The sequence below is a fragment of the Cibotium barometz genome, chromosome 11, assembly GCF_041138505.1.
Source record: "Cibotium barometz isolate CiBa-2024 chromosome 11, ASM4113850v1, whole genome shotgun sequence".
In the NCBI taxonomy this organism is placed as follows: Eukaryota; Viridiplantae; Streptophyta; class Polypodiopsida; order Cyatheales; family Cibotiaceae; genus Cibotium; species Cibotium barometz.
This window is the reverse complement of record NC_141056.1, coordinates 37,954,523-37,968,878: the sequence shown is the minus strand read 5'-3', so window position 1 is coordinate 37,968,878 and position 14,356 is coordinate 37,954,523. Positions and strand designations below refer to the sequence as shown.

Below are 14,356 nucleotides of genomic sequence, written 5' to 3'. Positions count from 1 at the left end.
AAGTCTGGCGCTCTTGGCCAAACTCATCCACCATTTGTACGCCTTGTATGTCAACGATGACAGGTTGGCCTCTACGGCCTCACATCCTCTGGCACCTACCTGAGGGTGTGGCCAAACTCATCCACCATTTGTACGCCGTGTATGTCAACGATGACAGGTTGGCCTCTACGGCCTCACATCCTCTGGCACATGCCTGAGGGTGTGGATATCCCGACCACTTCTGTACAAAGATGTTTACTGAGTCCTTGTTGCGTTCTTTCTCCTCTCCCCCATAGCTTGAGGTCCTTGAGGAGATTATCAGTCGCTACAGATTGCTTCGTAGGCACTCAGGCTTGCGATCTGCGTCCTCGGTATGAGGAGAATGCACCCTCCTTTGTGAAGAGTGTGTGTGTTTCTCCTTTAAGGTTAAAAAAAAGTAGGTGTTGGCTTGCGGTTTTGAAGAAGTGTCCATTGCCACATGATGTCATGGCATGGTGTGTTGGTAGGATCCTTCTCAAGTTCTTGGAGTGGGTTGAGAATAATCATCAAGCCCTTCCCTTTGTCATATTATTTGCAAGGGGAGGGCTCGGGGTTGCAAAAAGCACAAGACTGAAAAATGAGTGGCATTTTTAAGGAAAAAAATGACGTATGCATTCGAAAAAACCTCGCATGCATTTGATATAAAAAAAAGCTAGCCGTGGTCCAGTAGGGCCTCTGGTTGTGGTAGGCCCCTGTGCTCCTTTGCCGGGCACAAAATGACGGTTGAAGCTTTCAATACTTATCTTCAGCCCTTGGAGTGGAGTGTTCTTTTAAAAACATGGGGTTTACAAAGTGAGGCTTTAGTAGGGAGGGATCTTTTGTGGATAAGCTTCATATATTCACATCATCCAACTTCCAAGGCAAAGTAAATCTTTCAAGAACACAAAATTTTCCCAATTAACATTTTTTGTTCTACAATAATTTATTACCACCCTAAAAGCAAAAAGCTAAATAAATAAGGATATACATTTAACTTTTGCGACAGACATGTAAGTTAATTTAGGACTAACAATGCTGAAAAATAAAATTAAATGGTAAAACTTACGATTGAAGTCCAAGAATGCTATTAAGCTTAATTGTAAAATAAATTTTTTTATTCATTTATATTAAAGTCCAAAAAACAAAATCCAGAACAAATAATTTTTGGGCCGACGTGGGTCGTCCTCGTCGTGGGCGCCAGAATAAAGACAAATAGCAGGAGGCAGTTTTCGAACAAAGCACCTGGTTTTTGCCTGTGTCTTGCGAGCTCTGGCTATGGCGATGGCCTCCCGTTCTTCATCATTAGTCTAATAAAAGCTTCAAGATTTGCCTATTTTTTTAACGAAAGAAAAAGAACCCTTTTCACACATTTCTCCATGGCTCTTACAGTTGGCCTTTCTTTACCGCTTGCAGTCTCCTTCTCTGCAAAATCAGGCTTCTCTTCTTCGTCTTCGTCTTCGTCTTCGTCTTTCGGTTTCTGCAGGCCTCGCCTTTCTTCTTTGATCGCGTCTGCTTCTGCAAGAAACGGCTATCTAGGCGCGGCTGCAGCTACTCCTGTGCGCCAGAGCGAGATCGAATGCGAGATCCTGTCCGGAGAATGGCCGGAGAGTTTCTCCATTCTCAATTTCGAAGACCTCTGCAAACACTATGAGCCGATCCTCTTTAAGGAGGAGGTAAGAGCCCCCCCTCCACAATGATCTCACAGAATCACGTTTTTTGTATTTCCGTGGTGATAGGCCTAAAGTTTTCCCTAGAGAGGAGCCTTCTGAAGTTGCAAGAAAGTAGTTATGAAGATGGCATCATCTGTGTGCTTGCGTAAATGGAGATGCATGCTACCATGTAGGTTTGGTTCATGGCATGGGACCATGTGGGTTTCTTCACATGGCATGAGACCATGTGGGCTTCTGCACATGGCATGGCACCTTGAGGGTTACCATGTAGGTTTTGTTCATGTCCTGGGACAATCTGTGGCATGGTACCATGTGGGTTTCTGCACTGGGCATGGTACTTTGTAGTTTTCCTGGCATGTTTGTGTAGCTGAATAATTGCTAACACCTTGATGGTTTTCACTCCCATGTATAATAATCTGCAAGAAGGTTGTCATGCAGCAGTGCATGCATTATATCTTGTGTATGCCTCCACCAATGGAACCATGTGACCTTTTTACCATACATGGAATGTTAGGATGTGGGTCTCGGGTACCATCATGTACATGGGATGGTAAGATGTGGGGGTTTACCATGTGGGTCTCTGACATGTGGGTTTTCTGTACATGGCATGGTACCATGTGGATTTTGATCATGGCATGGTAATCTTGTAGTCTCATGGTTTTGTTCATACGTGTGTATCTTTACCATGGCATGGTACCCTGTGGATCTCTGCGCATGGGATGTCACCATGTGGTGCTCTTTTTTTGGATTTGTGTTGATAATGACTGACTGTTGATCCAGGCCCAGCCCCACACCTTTCTTGCAGAGGTGATGTCCAAGATAATATACACTGCAATGCCTGATCAGCTGTTGGAGGAGGTTGATCATTTCTTTTTGAGTATTTCTGGCTTACCAGTGGTTAATAAGGACCTCAAGTGCATTGGGGTTTTGTCTAAGAAAGACAGAGCTAAAGCCTCTAAGGGGGTCAGTTATCTGCCCTTTTTATTTATGTAGTATATTTCTTTTTTGAAATAGCTTTGTTCTGGCTCAAAATGTGACCATATTTTGCAGCTACAATCCACCGTGGGTGAGGTCATGACCTCACCCCCAATCTCTTTATCTGCCGACAAAACAGTGAATGGTGAGTCATATTGTGGTGCCTTCAAGTAGTACTTTTGTTCATATGAGACAATGATTGTAAATTTATCTTTTCGCTATGTTGTGTTGGGACTTCTTTTGCAGATGCTGCCGTTATAATGCTCAAGAATAAGATACATCGTATCCCAATTGTGAATGAAGCTAATCAAGTTATAGGTGAGTATTTTGCTAGTTTTTGAACTGTTCACTCTTTAGTGTTCTATATGTAAGCAAAAGCATGCACATGTGCTCTTGTGTAGCATGCTTGAAGCTGATCAGGTTGTAGGTGAGTATTTTGCTGATTTTTGAACTGTTCACTCTTTAGAATTTTAATTAGATAGATGTAAGCAAGCATGCACATGTGCACTTGTATAGCATACATACATGTACATGTACATCTACATACATGCATGCACAATTATTTATAGGATATAACCCTGTGCATTGTTGGGCATATTTATGCAGAGGTTTGAAATGGATTGTTTTCTTTCGCCACCATTGCATGCTTTACAGGTGTCGTATTTTTTGTTCAGGTATTGTCACAAGAACCGACATCTTTAAAGCTTTAGAAGGTGAACCTTGAGTTGTCTACTCAGGAGCTACTAGCACCGTTCCTGTCTTCAAATCTGTGCGCTACATTTCTAGCCTTCCAGCAGGGGAGACAAGTGTGCTCAGACATGCTCGGACATGCTTCACTGTTTTGAACCCTGTTTATACTTGTGTTTAAGCTTGATTGCAGAAATATTTACAAATATCAGTGAAATTGTGAATTAGCGTAATATTAAAGAAGCTGGTTCTCGCATGTGGTGTCCTTCTTGTCTTGCAACACGAGTGAAGTCACCATTACATCCTGATTGTTGCTTCTCCTTTGACCAGCAATTCTTCTCAAGGTGGCCTACCCTACCACATGTATCAGATACAAGAGTGGGCTTGTTTTGATGACGGCATTGGGCCATTACATGCCCTATTCTCAACTCATGTATTTGTAGAAAAGGGTACTTATTCTTAATCTCATGATTTGATTCAAACCACGGTAGTCTACACATAACTGCATAGACCCATATTTTTTCTTCACCAATAGAATTGGTGAAGCCCAAGGCAAAGCGCTTGGTCTAATGAATCCACTTTTAAGGTAATCCTTTAATTGCCATTCGACTTATTGTGCTTCCTTAAAACTAAGCCTATAAGGAGACTTACTTACTTGCTTAGAGCTAGGCATCACTTTGATTGGATGCTCAACATTACAGACAAAATGATGCTCAACATTACAGACAAAAAGAGCTAGGCATCACTTCGATTGGATGCTCAACATTACAGACAAAAAGATGTTTTCTTCTTCATTAGCTTGTACAAGGCGATTGAGTTCCATAGAGCATATAAGAGGTGAGGAGGGTACATCATGTTCACCTTGCAAGCGCACTTTCTTACCATCTACTTCAAACTCAAAAGAATTATGCAAATAGCTTCTAGACAAAGATGGACCAATGTTATAAAACCACTCTCAACCTAGAATAACATCCACTTGAGTGATATGCATAACTTGAAAATCCAAATGCATCTCATGACCTTGACTGAATAATGGAACATCACGAACTATTATATCCCAGACATCATAGCTGTCGTTAATCAAAGAAACCACATAATTATGATCACTTGGACTTTGCGACAACTTTAATTTTTTGACTAAAGTATAGTACAAGAAATTGTGCGTGGCACTATTATCAATCATAACTCGTACTTTATGGCCTTTAATGTGACCATGCATTTGAATCAACTCATGTGGTCCAAATGTTGGCACCCACATCAATGACGTGACACAACACGCATGAGTAGAATCAACATGATAAACTTGAACCTTACAAGACTAGAGGAAGCACTTGAATAGTGTGCGCTTGCTTTTCTTTACTTTGATTACGTTGATTTTTCTTATTTTCTTTTAGCTTGGGACACTGTAGTTTACTATGATCCTTTTCCATGTAGTGAAAACATAGATTTTCTTTTTTAGCTCTTTCGAAATCTTCATGCTTTAAAAACTTTTGTGGTCCTTTAGAATTCTTAGATTGGTCATTCTTTTGGTTAGGTCCTTTTTTATTTTGAACTTGATGCTTGGAACCTTCGGACACACTAGATGTCTGTTATGTATTTTGTGCACGCCTTTTCTTTCCGGATAGTGTCGTCAAAAATTTGAGCAAACTTAATTTCTTCTTTTAAAGTTTTCGGCTCATTTTGTTTAACTTGATTCTTATAGTCCGAATCTAATCCGCCGAATAAATCCATAAATTTTCTGAAAGTCATCCATACCTTTTAACTTGAGAATAGTTTCTCGATAATTGGAGATATACTAAGCCAATGTGAGATTTCTTATCTCATAATTATCCCATGCTTTCCAATTACGATCCATCTCATTATTTGGAAGAAATTCCTTCATGAATGAACTTTCAAATTCAGCCCATGTAGTAGGCTGATTTCGGACTCCAAGATCACCCACCACTTATATGCTTTACCTCCTAGAGTTAAGCTCACACAAGCATGCGTATCTCTTCTGGAGTGTGACGTAATCAAGTCCTGCCACTTTTGTAAGAAAGTGTTGACTGCATCCTTATTGTGTTCCTTCTCCTCCCCATTAAAGGTTAGAGGTTTTAAATCTTTTAGAATAGCAGCAACATCTCTAGAGTGAGATGTAATGACATTCATGTTGCTTCCTTGGTGGGCGGGAGCCACTGGCATTCCTCCCACTGAAGCACTTACCGTGGTAGAATCTTACATGTTATCTTTTAACTCTTGAAGAAAGAGGAGTATCTTATCGTGCTTGATGTCCAAAGTACGGGACTCTAAAGTCTTAAATTGTTTAGTGCTAACCAAAAGTATCATAGTAGATCGTCGTCGGTCATTGCGACATCAAGGTCGGCCATTGCCTTCTCCGTGTTCAAAAAACGACTGGGATCTCCACTTACGGATTCATTAGGGTTATTAGACTCCATGTGAACCCCCTAAATGCAATGCAAGAGAATAAACACAAGCAACAACCTCAAGTCCAAGCTCTAGGAAAGCAATTGAGTTGTTAGCTCGAAGTGGAATCACTGGTGCGGTATGCTCAAAGCTGAGAGTTGTCATGGTGAAACACCTTCCGAGGTTCGTAAAACAGCTTTGACTTCACTTGGCAATTCCACCATGGGAGAAAACTCTTGGATACATTGGGGGAACAGCCTCTTAGATAACAATCTTGGATACACCGTGGGAACAGCCTCTTAGATAACAAAGGTATAAACCTTTGGCTATTTGCTTATTTTTTTTTTAAAAAAAAGGCCCTTTTGCTTAGCTACAAGGCAACGCCCAATCGCTGTTGTGCCGGCGGTTGTGTTGGCCTCAATAGCCAAGGCTGCTGGCTGCGTTGGCCGGCGTATGCTATAAATGTTAGCCAACTGTATGTGGCTGCCCTTGGCAACGTTGGCTACACAACATCTGCTAGCTAACCCATAGTAGTCGGCCTTCTATGGGAGTCGACTTGCACAACGGTGACTGTATCAAAGACCATATCCACGTTGTTGGAAGCCGGCTTATGCGCAACTAGACGGGCTACCTTCTTCACTAATTACAGTAGTTAACGATGAGGATTATTATGCTATGTTACCAATGACGGGGCAGCCTACAACTGCACTTCTTCTTCTTTACCACAAGGGGTGCTGAGAGCTCTCTACTCCACCCTACCACAGCCAAAAGAGACACCTCCAAGATTGGTCCCTAACTCTTTTAATAGCATATTGCTCTTCACATGTGCCCGGCCACTCTCAATAGTGTCCGGCCATTCGCACCTGGTCTTTTTGGCTCCCCTAAACCCCGCCCTTGCCTTGCTCGGATGGTTGAGCTCTCTAGGCTCCCCTAATTCCGTTGTCATGACAGATATTATGTATGACTTCATTACCTAATGTAGATGCAATTATGCCTAAATTATACTTTCTCATTTTTCTCTATCCAAAGGTCTCCTAAGCTTTTCCTCAACTTGCCTAAATTATGCTTTTACTAACCCCCATAAGTTTTTCCTCCTCATACGCAGGTATTACCTCAAGACTCTTGAGAGAGTGTCTAACTGCTTTACAAATGAAGCAAACAAATCACTATTAGTGTGAGGATTGTCTTGAGATATTTATGCTTTCTAAGTGATAATTGGAAAGGGAAGATGAAATGAGAGCAAATGAAGGTTTTCCTATCCCAAAAGCAACATGAATTTCTCAAATTTTGACTCTATAAGCCCTGATTTTGCTTAATCACTTGATTAATAAATTATAATTAGTGATTAAAATAGTAATTAGCATAAGCTAGACTTGGAGGATGAAATTACACATACCACTTGAAATTTTCATGGGGCTTTTGATAGGTGCCTATTGCCTTGATGAAGAGAAGCTCCCTAAGGCAAGAAGTGGAGCTTAACTCCTTCAGTTGGGGCGCAAAACGTCAGAATGCGCAAACTATTGCTAAGCTCCTCCCTGCTCGCTTGGCGCACCAATCTTCATAAAATTTGATGAGTAGCTTGTGTGTAGTATGGATAACAATGGCCCCCCAGAAGGAATTTTTCCAATTTGATGTAGGACGGAAATACCGCTCTTTGAAAAAAAACGGGCTGTAGCGTAGAAATCAGCCCTCTTGAGTCAAATCACGCAATTTCCTCTAGTAGGGACATGTGCCTTGATGCTAGAAATCTCCTCCCAATATTTGAATAGAAATGGTTGAGGGAGTAGAGCACATTGAGCTATGCAATAATAGCCACTTGAGGGAGGAGTGGATAATGCTTGAGATTAGTGAGTTTAATGGTGTAATTAGGCTAATGAAGATGTGTGTGAACTAGAATAGTTACTTGCTAAGAACCCCAGGCTTTGATACCATGTAAAGAAATGAGGATCTTGCTCTATGATGCATATGCAAAAGGCTATGGAGCTTCCATGGCTATGGATGTAGAGAGAGTGTAGCATTCATATTGGTTGTGAAGAAGATAATGAATGAAAAAAGAAGAAGACACGAGTTTGCAAGTTGTGGACAACAATGTTTTGCAAAAAGATCACTACACCATTCATTTCTTATGCCATAATATAGGCCATTTCTTACATAGTAGCTTGCACCCATTGGTGCCACTTGGAACTTGATAGTTTTCTTCATTGGCTTCTCCCATTCCCTTGCAATGCTATTGGACCCCCTTTACAACCTTTAAATTTCCATTCTTTTACTTATGCTCTAGTGCACATTTGCTTATGCTAACATCATTATCTCAACAATGGCTAGCACGGTTGAGTGAACTAAATCTACATTGATGGGGAAGTTGAGGTCAAGAAAGTGATTTTCCTTAGTAAAGAGTGTAGAATTAAGAAACAGATGGCACCATGTGGCCACATGTTGAGGCTTATATAACAAATAGGGAGATATGGGATGGTTTATCAACTTTATATGAGAGTGCATCATGGGCAAGAAAGTTACACTTGACAACAGAGCTCAAAAGTGTGAAACACAATGCATGGATGCTTTCAAGGTTTCGGTGTAGAGATTATAGAGTGTTTTCTATGAGTAAATGGACTAGAGATGAATTGCAATCGTTCGTCGAAGGTTAGTGATATAAGAAGAGAATCATTTACAACAAGGAGGAGCTTCATCACATGTAGGAGCATACCAGGAATCAACCTATTACACAAGTAGAGGGATAAGACAACAAAGAGGAAGAGGTCAAAGAGGTACAACATGAAGTTGGAGACAGGAAGACCATATCAAGGAGAGAACCAACATGAGTCTTAGGGGTTTCAAGGAAGAGGCAAAGCAAGAGGGAGAGAAGATTTTAGAGGTAGAGGAGACTATAGAGAGTCTCGTGGAAGAGGTGAATTTAGAGGTCGAGGATATGCATGAGGGACTACAAGAGGTTGAGAATCTCAAGAAGGCTATGGAAGAGATTACCAAAGAAGCTAACAAAGTGGCGGCTCTATCACAATGGATATCAAGGTAGGTATGCAAGTCAAGGAAGAGGACATGGTGATAGAAGTAGAGTTGTATGCTATTATTATGGGAAGATAGGACACATGCTTCGAGAATGTTTTCATAAAGATAGGGGTATGGGAGAAGGAAGGTACAATCAAGGCAACTATTCATGTCCTTCTAATGAAGGAAGAGAGGAGAAAGAAGAGCAACAATTGTTTTGTACGAATCATGACTCTAAAAGCTTGAGTATGAATGACAAATGCCATGGTACATTATATGATCACACATGATGAATGGCTTAAAGCAAGAAGTGGAAGTTCCTTCATATGTTACTATGGGGGATGACACAACGTATCCTACTACTCATATGGATAACATACCGATACAGATTGCAGACACCAAAGAGGAGAAATGCATGTATAATGTATTATGTGCTCTAGGGACTACAAAGAATTTGCTATCACTTCTTGGACAAATGGTTGAGAAAGACATGAGAGTGATATTTGATTCTATGGGCTATTTTATTTATGATTGTAAAGCAAAAATTAAGCTCATAAATGAAGATGTTATTTGATTCTATGGGCTATTTTATTTATGAATGTAAAGCTAAAAATAAGCTCATAGTAGTGAAGAGGTTATTGGATGTTTACTTTGGATGTATGCAATACAAAGTGGTATGAGAATATGCATGCATAAGAAAAGAGTATGACAGAGTTTGATGCATGGCATCGAAGGCTTGGAGGTTGAGAGATATGTAAGTGAAGGGAATAGTGACAACTTTACTGTCTTTCAAAATAAATGAATTGACATGTGTGTGAATCATGTGAATTTGGAAAGTCTTCTAGATTGCATTTAGTAATAGTAATTCTTGAGGCCTTGTAAGACTAGAACTTTGATTCTCGACCCAATGATATCCCAAATGGACCCTAAACTCATGGTTATATAAGCCTAAGTGATGCAGGACCTTCCAACTTCAGCCCCTTGACCTTTCATTGGTTAAGCCTAAGTGATGCAGGACCTTCCAACTTCAGCCCCTTGACCTTTCATTGGTTAGGCATGGCCTTTTCATTCACCAATGCCTCTTCAACTACCCTCCCTAGAAGGGGCCAACTACTTCTATGGCTCTTAGGATTCCATTGTGCACCATTTACTTCCCTTTTACTTTAATTTTAATGCCTATTAATCATTTCTTTAGGTATTTCCCATTTGAAATCCCCTGAACCTTATTTATATGCAAACCTTTTATATATAAATAATCTTTTCTAGTCTTACCTTTTAGTGTTTCTTGTCAATCTCATAACATTTCTTCCCCCTTAAAAAGAAAAGGTTTCATCCTATGTCTAGTTTTCTTTTCTCGATATTCGAGAATCTTTTTAGGCTCATGAGGAAGAATAGGTGGTTCTATAAAATCAACTATTTCTTCTTTTCCAATGATGTTGTCGCTCGCTGTTTCCCATCTTGTGTTTGTGTCTACTAACATGAAACGTAGGATGTACTCTAGCTCCTTCACGTAAAGCTACCTTATAAGCTACACTTTCAATTTTTTGAAGTATTGCGTAAGGACCACAATACCTTAGACTTAACTTTGGAACTTTTTCACTTTTTAAAGTTTCTGACTTTTTAGAACCTTTTACATAAACTAAATCACCTTCCTCAAAATTAATTGGTCTTCTTTTACCTTTCTCACAACTAATAGAATGATCTTGCGCTCTTTTAACATTGCTTTTTGCAACATTTAGAATTTCTTGCATGTCTTTGAGAAAGTCTTTTACACTTTTTCTTTTTTTAACCCAACACAGCTATGGGTGCTCTAGGTTGAAATCCATACATTAGTATGAATGGACTAAAATTGATAGAGCAGAATGTTCAGTACTATTATAAGCAAATTCTAATAATGGAAGATACTCATCCCATATGATTAACATATGCTCGAAGCATATCTTCTAGGACTTGATTAATCCTTTCTGTCTGTAAGTTTGGTGTCCAACGTTTTGAACACTTCTTTCCAAAAATGGATTATAAACTTTGTATCTCAGTCGCTTACTATATCTGCTGGAAATCCATACAAACTATATAGATGATGGATAAACATCCTAGCCAATTCTGGTGTTTTTACCTCTCTTTTAGTTGGTATAAATTGTACCAACTTGGTTTACCTATCCACTGCTACCCACACTAAATAATGTCCTCTACTTGTTTGGGGTAATCCTACTATGAAATCCATAGAAATACTTTTCCACTTACCCTCAGGTTTTTGTAGTGGTTGTAATAATCCACCTACTTTTAGGTGCTCATCTTTATTGACTTAGCACTTAGGGCATTTTATAGCATAATTCTGGATTCCCTTCTTTAAACCTGCCCAATAAAATTTTCCTTTAACAAGTGCATAGGTCTCAAAAATTTCCGGGTGCCTTGCACTTGGATTGTCATTACATTCTAGTAAAATATTTTTACGAATATTTTCTTCTTTGGATACACAAATGCGACCTTTATATAATAAGACCCATTATGGATGGAAATTTTTTTCCAACAATCTTTTTCACTTATTGAACCTTCTTTAAGTGATTCCTTTGAACCACTATCTTTTTTAAGTGACATCCTTTTATCACTAAGCAACTGCATTTTCTTTACTCTCTATTTGAGAGTTATCTTTTTTAATCAAGTAATTCCAAACTACTTGATAGCTAGGGTCATTCCTTTTAAGTGAGCTAGAAACTCACTTTCTAGTTGAGTAAAACTCAACTCATTTATCATGGGTGCTCAACTTAAAGCATCTTCCAACGATATTAAATTTTTCTTTTCTATATCTGATTTTAAAATCAAACTCTTGTAAGATTTCAGCCCATATAACCTTCTTACCTTTTAACTCCTTTTTTGAGTACTTAACCATTTAAGACTTTCATGTAAGAAAATACTTCAAAATTGGCACCATACAAATAATAACGCCACTTTTTAAGAGCATGCACAATTGCAAATAGTTATTTTTCATAAGTTGAATAGTTACTTTGAGATTTGTCCAACTTTTTACTTTTAAATGCAACCGACCTTTCCTTTTGCAATAATACTGCTCCTACAACAAAATTACTAGCATCCATTTCCAATACAAATGGTTCATTTGGATCCACTATTTGTAAAATAGGAGCATTAGCTATTGCTACTTTCAATTTTTCAAAACTAGCTTGTGGATCATGAGTCCAACTAATTGTTTTCCTTTTCCTTTGAGCTAATTTGTCATTAGAACAACTATCTTAGTATAATTCCTTATAAACTTTTGATAGAATCCTACAAGTCCTAAAAAGGTTTAGAACTCATTTATATTAGATGGAGCCTTTCATCTCAATATAGCTTCAACTTTATTAAGATCTATACAAATCCCTTCCTTTTGAACACTATGTGTCTAAGATATTGCACTTATTTTTTGAAGAAATCACATTTAGACTTTTTAGTAAATAGTTTATTTTTCGTCAATAATTGAAATACTTTTCTAAGGTGCTCAATATGTTTTTGTTCATTTTGACTAAAGACTAGTATATCATCAATAAAAACCACCATAAATTTCCATAAATAAGGATGAAGTATAGTGTTCATCATGGTTATAAAAGTAGTGGGATCATGAGTTAGACCACAAGGCATAACTAAAAACTCGTAGTGCCTAAAAGATGTCCTAAATGCTACTTTTGGAACATCTTTAACTCTAATTCTTACTTGATGATATCTAGACCTTAAATCTATCTTACTAAAATATTTAGCACCTTTGAGTTGATTAAACAACTCATCTATCATGGGAATATGAAATTTATTTTTTATTATGATTGCATTCAATCCATAATAGTCTATGCACAAGCGCATAGATCCTTTTTTTTTCTTTAGCAGCAATAATATTGGTGAAGTCCAGTGAGACTTACTTGGTCTAATAAAGCCTTATTCTAAATATTTAGCCAATTGTTTTTCAACTGCCTGTTGTTTCAGTCAAAATTACTATATAAGGTGGCTTACTAATTGGCTTTCAATCCTTTAAAACTTCTATGGGATGATTTTTTTAAATGGAAAAAAGATCCTTCAATTAGTTAAAGAAAAAAGCCACAAAGAGCTAAGTACAACCACGAAGGGCTAGATACAAACTCGTCTCAAGGAAACAAGTGATCATAAGGGGAAGAGATGCTTCTCCTCCATCTGGTCGCTCTGTTAGGAGAAGGCTATCTCATACAACAAGGGGGGAGAAACAAACTCACAAGTGATCTGTAATGCAAAGTGGGGTCATTGCCTCTATTTGTGAGGAAAGGGCCAGGCCCCCAATGTATCAAGAAGGCTTACCGTTTTTTCTGCATGCGGTCAAAACCTCCCTATTACTTTCCCCACTGACCGCGGAGGGTGTGAATGATATCAAGCCCCCATATTCTCCTGATGGACTCAGCCGGTGGAGTGTGGGTACCCTCAAATGGCCTCACTGCATCTAGTATGCCAAATGGCCTCACTGCATCTAGTATGCCAAATGTGCCAGGCTGTGATGCTACTGCAAATCTCCCATCTCTAGCATGAGCCTGGCCACTAGTCACTTGTAGGAGGGGCCGTGACTTGTATTGCTACAATAAGATGGAGAGACCTGAAGGGCTAGTCCTTCCCCATCCTCCTCATAAGCCCTGATCACTCCAGCCTTTGTGGCCCAAGAGACAGTGCCCCAAGTGATGATTTGGGTCGATACCCTGTCCATAGCAAAGATGTAGAGAATCCACTACCAAATCTGCTGAGCCTTTGGGCAATCCCAAAGGCAATGTTGCTCAGACTCCTGATGGTGGCCGCACCGTGGATAAGCTGACCGACCTCCTACTCTCCCAGCTAAGTACTGACCACCAAACTCCTGTGTGCCATTAGCCATAGAAAGAATGTGATGTTTCTAGGCCAAAAGCTATCCCAAAGCCTTTTCTAAAAATTTGAAAGGAAACTCTCTGATAGCCCCTGTGATTGCCAATGTGCTGTTGCTGCTAGTGTGCCATCTATCTTAGGCATCTCGATCCTGCGACCTAGCCACACTGTATATGCAAAGAAGGGGGCATCCAAAGTCTCCTCCTGATCTGTAGGGTCATGCCAAGTCCACTCTCTCGGGTCCCACTGCAGCCACGTGAGAGGTCGGCACTGCAGCCACGTGAGAGGTCGGCACTCCCAAATCCATAGCTTCCATAGTCTCTCCTTGGCCACCTTGGCCATGCTAGATCTATGTGCTATTCCCGTGCCTGAAAATTGATCTCTCGAATATGCCCTGGGAACCAATAGAAAAAGTGAGCAACCGCTGTCTTCATTTGCTCCATGGACCGCCACAAGAATACCATGTTTGGTAAGCACTCCTAGCCACATTGGGGGGGTTGGGTCTAGAATAGGCATCAATCACTCCTAAGGGATAGCTGAGTCAATCTCGATGTTGAGCCTATCTCGACCTCAGATCCCTGTTAGGCCTCTCTCTTGATCCTCTAGGGGTGTTGCCTATGCAATCCAATCTCCAAGAGACTTGGTTGGTCTTGTGCTCAAGGCTTCAAAAGATACATATGGTCAGGCCCCTAACATGTGGCCACTAGGTAGATGGATCAGGGGGTTCCAGACTAAAGGCTGTTGAAGCCACTTCT

The 14,356-nt window shown here is 39.8% G+C and overlaps 1 protein-coding gene across 1 annotated transcript; it reads left to right on the top strand.

Moving 5' to 3' along the window:
* The first annotated feature begins 1,153 nt into the window (after positions 1–1,153).
* Positions 1,154–3,572, top strand: LOC147634142 (uncharacterized). The gene is made up of 5 exons (XM_086805267.1): positions 1,154–1,670; positions 2,448–2,630; positions 2,718–2,787; positions 2,889–2,960; positions 3,317–3,572. Exons 1-5 carry the CDS (start codon positions 1,374–1,376, stop codon positions 3,364–3,366), a joined length of 672 nt encoding a protein of 223 aa, XP_086661393.1. The 5' UTR covers positions 1,154–1,373; the 3' UTR covers positions 3,367–3,572.
* Positions 3,573–14,356: the final 10,784 nt, after the last annotated feature.

Bases quoted from the DNA above. Each gene is read 5' to 3' on its own strand.
- LOC147634142 (XM_086805267.1), top strand. From the start codon at position 1,374: ATGGCTCTTACAGTTGGCCTTTCTTTACCGCTTGCAGTCTCCTTCTCT. The intron at 1,671-2,447 runs GTAAGAGCCCCC...CTGTTGATCCAG, and splicing joins CGATCCTCTTTAAGGAGGAG to GCCCAGCCCCACACCTTTCT. The intron at 2,788-2,888 runs GTGAGTCATATT...CTTCTTTTGCAG, and splicing joins TGCCGACAAAACAGTGAATG to ATGCTGCCGTTATAATGCTC.